This window comes from Rhea pennata, chromosome 25 (assembly GCF_028389875.1).
Source record: "Rhea pennata isolate bPtePen1 chromosome 25, bPtePen1.pri, whole genome shotgun sequence".
Taxonomy (NCBI): Eukaryota; Metazoa; Chordata; class Aves; order Rheiformes; family Rheidae; genus Rhea; species Rhea pennata.
The window spans coordinates 2,973,226-2,982,287 of NC_084687.1; the positions used below are offsets into that span (position 1 = coordinate 2,973,226).

The 9,062-nt window shown below is 57.1% G+C and overlaps 1 protein-coding gene across 1 annotated transcript; it reads right to left on the reverse strand.

The window, feature by feature from the left end:
* Positions 1-466: 466 nt before the first annotated feature.
* LOC134150993 (potassium voltage-gated channel subfamily A member 3-like) lies at positions 467-2,248 on the reverse strand. Its single transcript, XM_062595246.1, has one exon. The coding sequence runs from the start codon at positions 2,246-2,248 to the stop codon at positions 467-469; it is 1,782 nt and encodes a 593-aa protein (XP_062451230.1).
* Between the last annotated feature and the right edge of the window lie 6,814 nt (positions 2,249-9,062).

Genomic DNA, 9,062 nt, shown 5'->3' on the forward strand with positions numbered 1-9,062 from the left:
CGCAACATGTTTTTCTCGTCTCCCCACCCAATTCGCAGTGGCTAATTCAACAAGTGAGCTTATGTGATGGAAGGGAAAACAGCTACACGCTGCCTTAAGGGAAGGGGAGGTGGGAGGGAAGAAAAACAGAAGCAAAGCAAGATGTCCCCAAAAACGAGAAAACAAAAGCAGCAGAAACACGTTGCAGAACAAACACCTGTTTCCAGGGGGAGCGTGTTTCGTCTTCATCCTCCTCGCCTTTACCCTTTATGTGTCCTCTTTTCTTCTGAGCATTGTATATCCTCTTTTTTAATGATCTTTAGAAAGGAACAATCTGAAAAAAAATAAACGTATAAAAAAAAAACAAGGGCACACACAGACCGACGATGGTGCATGTTCCACACAACACTGAGTACACAGTCACTTTGCATTATTATTATTATTGATTTGCAATGCAGCCTCAGGTTTTTGTTTGTTTGTTCTGCTTTTACACATCCGTAAAGATCTTTTTGATGTTCACACAGTTGGGATTGTTTGTGGTTGTGCAGTTGCCTGTCTTAAAGGCAGCCTGTTTGAATGCACTGTGGTTGATCCCCCCTTCTTCTATCACCATGTACTCCGACTTGCTCAGGGTGGAATTGCTGCGAGCCTTCCTCATTTCCTCGGTGGACGAGAGGTGCTGGCAGCTGCCAACGTGCATGTACTGGGCTTGCTCCTCACCTTCGGTCTCCCGATGGTAGAAATAGTTGAAATTGGAGACGATGACGGGCACTGGGAGAGCGATGGTTAGCACCCCCGCGATGGCACAGAGAGAGCCCACAATCTTACCCCCGATAGTGATAGGGTGCATGTCCCCATAGCCCACCGTGGTCATGGTCACCACGGCCCACCAGAAGGCATCCGGGATGCTACTGAAACCCGAACTGGGGTCATCAGCTTCTGCGAAGTAGACAGCGCTGGAGAAGAGGATAACGCCGATGAAGAGGAAGAAGATTAGTAAACCCAACTCCCGCATGCTGGCCTTGAGGGTCTGCCCCAGGATCTGCAGCCCCTTGGAGTGCCGCGAGAGCTTGAAGATGCGGAAGACCCTGACCAGCCGGATGACTCTAAGAATGGCCAAGGACATGGCTTGCTGGCCATTCCCTTGCCTCTCGGCCAGCTCAGTGCCCAGTGTGATGAAGTAGGGAATGATGGCCACAATGTCAATGATGTTCATGATGTTCTTGGAGAAGGTGGCCTTGCTGGGGCAGGCGAAGAAGCGGACGAGCAGCTCGAAAGAGAACCAGATGATGCACAAAGTCTCCACCACAAAGAAAGGGTCGGTGAAAGACGACACCATGGAAGTAGCCGAGGACGAGGAGTTGGTGAAGACGTCAGATGGAAAAGGGCCACCACCCGTCCCAAAGGTCCCTCCGGTTCCCTCATAGTCATGGTCATCCCTGAATTCAGGCAGGGTCTCCAGACAGAAGATGACGATGGAGATGAGGATGACCAAGACAGAGACTATGGCGATGCCTCGGGCCGGCCCAGAGCTCTCCGGGTACTCGAAGAGGAGCCACACTTGGCGCTGAAACTCCTTGTCGGGCAGCGGCCTCTGCTCCTCCCGAATGAAGCCCTCGTCCTCCCGAAACTTCTCCATGGCCTCCTCCCCCAGCTGGTAGAAGCGGATCTCCTCGGAGAAGATGTCGATGGGGACGTTGACGGGCCGCCGGATGCGCCCGCCCGACTGGTAGTAGTAGAGGATGGCGTCGAAGCTGGGCCGGTTGCGGTCGAAGAAGTACTCGTTGCGGAGCGGGTCGAAGTAGCGCATGCGCTTGCGCGGGTCGCCCAGCAGCGTCTCGGGGAACTGCGCCAGCGTCTTGAGCTGCGTCTCGAAGCGCAAGCCCGAGATGTTGATCACCACGCGCTCGCAGCACTCGTGCTCGCCGCCTGGCCCGGGGGGCCCGGCGGAGGCGGCGGCGGCGGCGGCCGGCAGCGCCGCGTCGTAGCGCTCGCCGGCGCCGAGCAGCGGGGCAGGATGCGGCGGCTCCTCCGGCGAGGGGTCGCCGCCGCCGCCGCTGCCGCCCACCACCACGGTCATGCTGCCTCCTTCCGCCTCCTCGCCCTCCTCCTCCTCCTCCTCCTCCTCCTCCTCCTCCTCGCGGCGGGCGCCCGGGGCGCCGGGGGGCGGCTGCTCGCTGTAGCCCAGGTTGCGGTGGCTGCTGGCCCGCGGGTGCCGGCCGGCGGCGGAGGCGGCCGGGGAGCGGAGCAAGCTCAGGCGCTCGTCCATAAAGGTGGGGGGCGGCCGGGGCGGGGGGCGGCGGGAAACGGTAGGCGGCGGAGGAAGGAGGAGGCGGCGGCGCCTCTTCCTCCTCCTCCTCCTCTTCCTCCTCCTCCGGGCGGAGAGGGAGAAGCGGCCGCCCGATCGCTCCGGCGCCCGCCGCCGCTCTGAGCGAGCGGCCCAGGCTCCGCTCAAAAAATCCGCCCCCAGCCCTGGCGCCGCCTCGCTCGCCGGAGCCACCCCCGGCACGTCCCGGCCCCCCGCAGCCCCCCGGGGCCTTCCCACCCCCCGACCCCAACCCCGCTCCCCACGCACCCCCCTGACCACCCCCCCCTTCTTCCCCAACCCCGCTCCCCGCGCGTCCCCGCGGCTCCCCGGCCGTGCCGCAGCGCGGCGGAGAGGTTTCCCTGGCCGCGATGCTGCCTGGAAAGAGGTTTTCAGCTTTTCCCCCTCCCCACCGCCGCCACCACCGTCACCGCGGGAAACCGCAACGTGATTTTTATTAGGGAGCCTCTGCCCGTTTGCTTCGAGCCGCCGTTTCGGAGCCGGGGCTGCGGCCACGGGGAAGCAGACAGCGCGGCGCGGAGCAGCCAACAGTTGTTTCGAGTCAGCGCTCCAGCTGCAGGCTTAGGGTATTTTTTTTGTCCTTTTTTCTCTTTTCTCCCCCCCCCCTTTTGCACGGGAGAGCGGTCGAGCCAGCGCGCGCGGCGCGCGGGCATCCCCGCAGCACCGCAAGCGGAGGAGCGAAGCCGAGCGAGCCCCCGGGGGAAGGCGGTCGCAGGCTGGAGCGCAGCTCCGCATCTCCTGCGAGCGCGCCGAGCTGCTTTTAATCCCCCCTCCCTCCACCCCCCACACACACCTCAAACTGATCTCATGCAAATAGTTGCATTCTGATGATTTTTTTTTTTAAGGAAAAAAGCCGCCTCCGCAGCAAGCGGCGCCCAGCAGCGCTCGTGCAAACGCTCCCACGAGATTCGCCCCAAGAGCTCTCCCAAACCCACCCCTAGCTCTCCCGCAGCCCTTTAATCCCAAGGCCAAGGGGGCTCGGGCAATTTAGGAAGTTCCCAGCTGGGGGAAAAGCCCGGCCACGGGGCTCGTGGAGGCACGAGAGGTCCGGCCGTGCTGCATGTCCCGGGTCGCCTGCCCGGTCCCGTTGCGAAGGGGGTTAAAACCGCTCCGGCAGTTTGGAGCCCGGCTTCAGCTTATAACCGCGGTTATTTTTAACCGGAACAGCCTCCAGAAGGTAGCGAGAGAAACAGATGAAAAGATCAAACTTATTTATGCTTTAAATTAGCAACAAGCGGCACAAAATATACAAAGCCATAAAAGAAGGCGCGCACGGGGCGGGCAAGGACGAGAAATAGCGCCGCGAGTGCTGGCTCCGCGCCGCGCGCGGGAACGCCGGGGCGGCGGGTCCGCGCGAGGCGAAGCTGCCTGCCCCCGCGCAGGGGGGAAAACCCGCCGTCCCGCGGCATCCGCGCCGTTCCCCCGGGAATCAGCCGCACCGAGGGATGCCGCCGGCACGGTGGGCCTCCCCGGCGGCGCCGAGCCCAAGCAGAGCCTCTCGCTGAGCTGCCGGCTGCGGATGCACCTCCGGAAAGCGTCCTCGGTGCTTTTTCCGGACAGTAGAGCCAGCAGGAAAATTTTTTGCACCAGCAGGAAAATCGCAGCCGTTTGAAGACGGTCACCTGCGACCGCGCTTGCCCGGGGACGTGCGCCTCGCCGTGGAGTCAGACGCACGTCCCTGGTCGTCACCTCCATCCTTGGCTCTCAACCCCATCCACCGAGTCCCGCTTTGCAAGCTGGGCCAGCGGATCCCCATCCGCTCGCCCCGGCGCTCCCACCGCGATTAACATCCAGGACGTGCTCCCGGCAAGAGCAAGCATCTCCCGAGCTGCCCGGCTCGCCTGCCCGGCTCGCCGACAGGGCAGGAAGCGCAGCCTTGGGCTCCTCGTTAACCCTTGAGCTCCCCGCGTTGCTTGGAGGTTAAGCAAGCCAGGAAAGCTCCTCGGAAGGACCGCTCGCATGCAAGCGCGACGAGCCGCTTCCTGCGCGTTTCGGCATCGCGAAACCATCAGCTGCGCGCCGCGGGTGTAGCGCTTAGAGGCTTGCCCGGCTCTTCTCTTTGCGCTGCCAGGATTTCTGCCAATAAATCACTGTCATCTGGTGTAAGGCAAACAAACAAGGCTGCTTTTCTACCATAAACATTTATCGATGACAAAAGGCTCATGGCAACAAGGCATAACTTCCATAAACGCAACGGTTTATTCTGGATCTCCCTCAGGGGAAACCAGTTGTCAGCAAAGTCATCCGGAGAGCGCCGCACACCCGCAGGGTGCTGCTAGGAAAAGCCCTTTCCGGAAACCAGGAGCAGGATTAAACCTTCTCCCCCATCAACCGCAACCCAAACTCGCATTAACCCTGGGAACCCACCCCCTTGCGGGCAGCCCTCTGGGCTTGCCAAGCTCCAAGAAATCCCCTTTGCCTGGCCGGGAGCGGGAGCCGCCTGCAAGCGAGCAGCTCGCCTCCATCGATAAATCGAGGACAAATCGGCCGCTCTTTATTTCCGAGGCTCGGAAACCCCTCGGCACTGAGGCTGCGGCGTGAGTATCCTAACGGACCGCGCACCGTCCCCCCTCGCGCAGCAGGGAATGCGCCAAGCGCCGGCTGCTACCTCCAGGCAAGCCTCAGCCCGCTCCCGAGGTTTCTCACGTCATTCCCGAAGCCTGAGCTCACTCGCTGGGCTCTCCCCGCTGCTCGCGCCGCTGACGGGGAACCCCGATGCAGCGCAAACCTTTCGGATGAGGGGCAGCGAGGTTTTTCACTCCGTTCGCTACTCACAGCCTAGGCAGAGCAGCGCTGAGCTTTCAGACCTGCTTTCAGATCTGCTTGCCCTCCTTGTAACCTTTGAATGGGTCTTCCCACACAGATTATCCTGGATTTTTATGATTACTTGCTCTGCAATCGGGGAATAAGTCACACAACGCTATCTCTTGCCTCCAGATGCCCAGTTCTGCCGTCCTGCAGAGTCTGGTCCACTTTTTTGCTCTACATGTTGGCAGGCAAAGACAAATTCTGCCCTAAGCGGCAGCACGAGAGCAAGGGAACCAAATCTTGATCTCCTGGGATTAATTTAATGCTCTAACCGCTGGACCACACCATCTCTCTTCCTGTTCCTGCCTTAGTCACCAGCTGCAAAACTCAACGGTGGCCAAAGTCCGTGAATCTGCCCGCGACTCAGTTGTAAATTAGGAGCAATCCTTGCCTCTTGCCTACAGTCTATTTAAATCCTACACCAGAGGCTTTTAGCTGTGCGCACGAGTCGAGAAAACGGGCAAGATGCTGAAATTTGGAATAACAGGGAGCAAAATTCAGCGTTGTCCAAAGAACGCTGGTTGCTTGAAAGTCAGCACAGGCGAGGACCATTGCTGCAGGCTCCGGGAGGCTAACGAACGCCTCTGCTCAGCGGCACCGCGCTCGCCGGGGCCCAGGGCACGCCGGGCTCGTCTCCTCCTGCTGCAATCCGGCTAACGAAGGCAGCAGGTCTTTAGAGAGCAGTCATTATTTTTAATAGATCGGGGGAAGCGGAAATCGAACCGCTAACCTGAAATAGCAGAGCACGGACAGCAGCTATTTTTCACGTTATTTTTTGACACAATGCCATGGACTTAGCCTGGGAGTATCATTTTGCCATTGAAGAACAAGATTCGGTGGCAAAAGGACATCGGGCGAATTATTCTGCGTTGCTCAGAGTTATTGCACTCGATGACTCCATCGGCTCTAACAGAGCTGTCCTGGCTAAATCCCATCCGGCTCTTTGGGAGCCCAGGGGTTACAGCTCAGGATATCGTTAGACCTATTTTAATGCCCTAAAAAATGTGATTACCGGGTGGGATTATGTTGGCCAAACAATGTTAATGCAAATTTTGCCGTAATGAGGATCATGTTCCCAGGCCTGCACAATGACAGCAAAACGATATCCAGCGCGGCCTCGGCAGCTCCCGTTGCACGCCGTTATTTTGTCATTAAGAGATAAGGTTACATCGGCAGAGCAATTTTAACCACAAATCCACCGAGACGGCATGGCAACGCCGCCGCGTTTTCATTACAGCAGTGAAAGCATCCACGCGAGGCTGCAACGACCGCATCCCAGCGGGAAGGCGAGCGCCGGCGAAGCCCAGCGCCCGGGCGGCTCTTCGGGGACCCCAGCGCCCGGCCGCGACAGCGCGGCCGCGGCCTCGGCGTCGAGCCCCGGGACGGATCCGGTTTCAGCGCAGAGGCTCGACAGCCCAAATTTCAGGCAGCGGCAGCCACTCGCCGTGCTCGGCACCGAACGCGGCGCGTCACGCTGGCGACGGGTGAACATTCGCCCGTTGAATTATTTATTCCAAGGACGTCACTGGTTTCGGTTTGGTGACGTTCGCCCCTATCCAGCGGGCCAGCACAGGGCAAGACGGAGCATTTGCAGCCTACTGAAGCCAGGCGAGCTGCAATGGCATCCGCTGGCAGTAAAAACTGCCTCTGCTAACCAAACCCAGCAATTCCTCTCTATCCAAATCAATACAACTGGGAGCCCCCAGGGCTGTGGAACAGTTTGCCCTAACACACAGACTCGATCTCTTCACGACAGTATTTTAGGCCACGTTTTCAGAGGAAATTAAGGATATTCTTTGTGAATTGGTGGGGGGTCAGTCCCTTCAGGACAGTAGGTTGGGTTGAATTTTCAGAGTGAATTGGTACCTGACTCCCTTCGGCCGCGTGAACGACTCCAACCTCGAGGTCTTCCTTTGCACTGAACTGCTGGCGAACCTGCAAGCCACTGCTGCGCCGCGAAACGTCCTTGCAGAGGCTTCCAGTCAAACAGATCTTCTTAGAGCGTACACTCTTCACACTTTTCCCACTGTTTAGCCAATTAAATCTGGATAAATAAATTGACTCCCTGAAGCTGTTTGATTTTTATGGGTAGCAGGGACGGACGCCTGCCTCAACCCCTCTCTGCCTCAACCGCCGGGCTCCAGGGCCCGCTGGCAATTAGATCAGCGTGAGCTGATCCCGGAGGAGATCTGTCGAGGGCACCGAGCTGTCTCTGCAGAGCACAGCATCTCTGTGACAGTCGCCACTCTGCCCGGAAAGCAGGCAAGGCTTTTCTGCCTGCATTTTGTCTCTTGGATTTCTTCCCCCTTTTTTCCCAGTCCTCTAGATCTTTATATAGCTTTTCCTTCGCCGGTTCGGCGAACATCGTATTAGAGATACGCGCCACGAGTGTGAGCTGTACAGCCCTGGAGCCAACAACAAGGGATGAGGCGTTGGCACTACACCATATTCAAGCAGGACATGACTTCCATAACTCACGTGCCTTCGACATCATTGGAGAAGAGTCATATTTCAGCAGCTTTGGTGCCAGCCAAGAACGAGCGTGAGGAACACAGCTTGACACAAGCACCAGCAGGCTCAGCTTCGTGACAAGCCAGTTGCAGTTTGGACAACAGCTGTGCAAATGAAAGGGCTGGTTTTATTCACTGACCGGCAAGGAAATGTCTCCGTGTGCTGACAAAGTTTGTCCAGAACTGCTTCCCACCTGCTATGTGGTGGCTGGACAGAGGAAGCAACCACTCAGCAACCCACGAGCCCAGCCAGGAGCTGGTGCTTGGCTCTTGGAGAACCAGGCTTGCTCTCCAGTGCATCCCAGGTCCCTCTGCATCAGCAGGACTGGGGGAACCTGGACCCCTACCTAACCCAGATCTGTGTATCTAAGGACCCCATATGACTATGCTAGCCAAAAAATCAAACCAAGGAACCTTCCTGGTTTCCTCCAAAATCACATTGCAGATTTTATCGGAGATGAAACTGCTGGTGGTGATCATCAGGAACAGGGAGGGTACAGGAGAGGCAAAAGGGAGACAGGAAAACCCTGTCCTAGCTCTGATGTTTTCATCTTCTAACAAACATAGGAGCCAACTCGCTGTAGTATGATTGCTCTAAAGCCTTTCAACTTCCATTAGGGTTTAATAAAGTTGCAGGAACAAACAGGGCAGCTGCTGCGATTAGAGGGCGACAGGGTAGGGAAGGGGGTGCTCCAGCAGCCTGGATATCCCAGTGACATAGTCCTCGGGCTTGAAGTCTCAAAGGAAATGGCTAACTAGAAAATTAAAACTTGCACATGTCGCCACACTAAAAAGGGTTACTGCAGCCTGACTTCCTGGCTTCATAATTTAAGTTAATTAGTCAATGTTTCTGCAGTTGTTTGAAACCATAAAGCCTCATGTTAAATGCTAATATTGTCATCTTTTGCTTCCTCGCTGGCAGTCTGGGGAAATTCCCATCTGCCTGAAGGCCCTTTTGACTCTCCTCCACATCTTCGTGCTGAGTTTATCCTGCGACCATGCTGCTGGGAACGAGCTTTCTCCCTGAAACATTTTGCAAAGCTGAACATTATTTTCTGCAGGGGACAAGGGCTTATTCTGATAAGTCACTGAGCAGTTTGCAAAACCAGGCAGTAAGTTGGCTTGCGTTTAGCTGTAACATCTGGATCCCAGTAAACATGCAAAGCTGGTGCTTAGCACATCCCAGGCAATAGCCAAAGGCCTGGTCTCTTAGCTGGGATCCCCAAACCAACAGACGCTCATGCCAGAGCACTTTATGCTTAACCATATTTCTTGCTTTTTACTGACATCAGTTCGTGCCCGGGATCCCCCTCCTTGCACAGCCCATTTCCGAGAACCTCTGAAAACCTGCTCAGAAACTCCCTCCGCACCGAGGGCGTTTGCAACGAAGAAGGCATCGAAAACAAGGCCTTTTTGGCAAGGCACGAATAAAGTGCAAC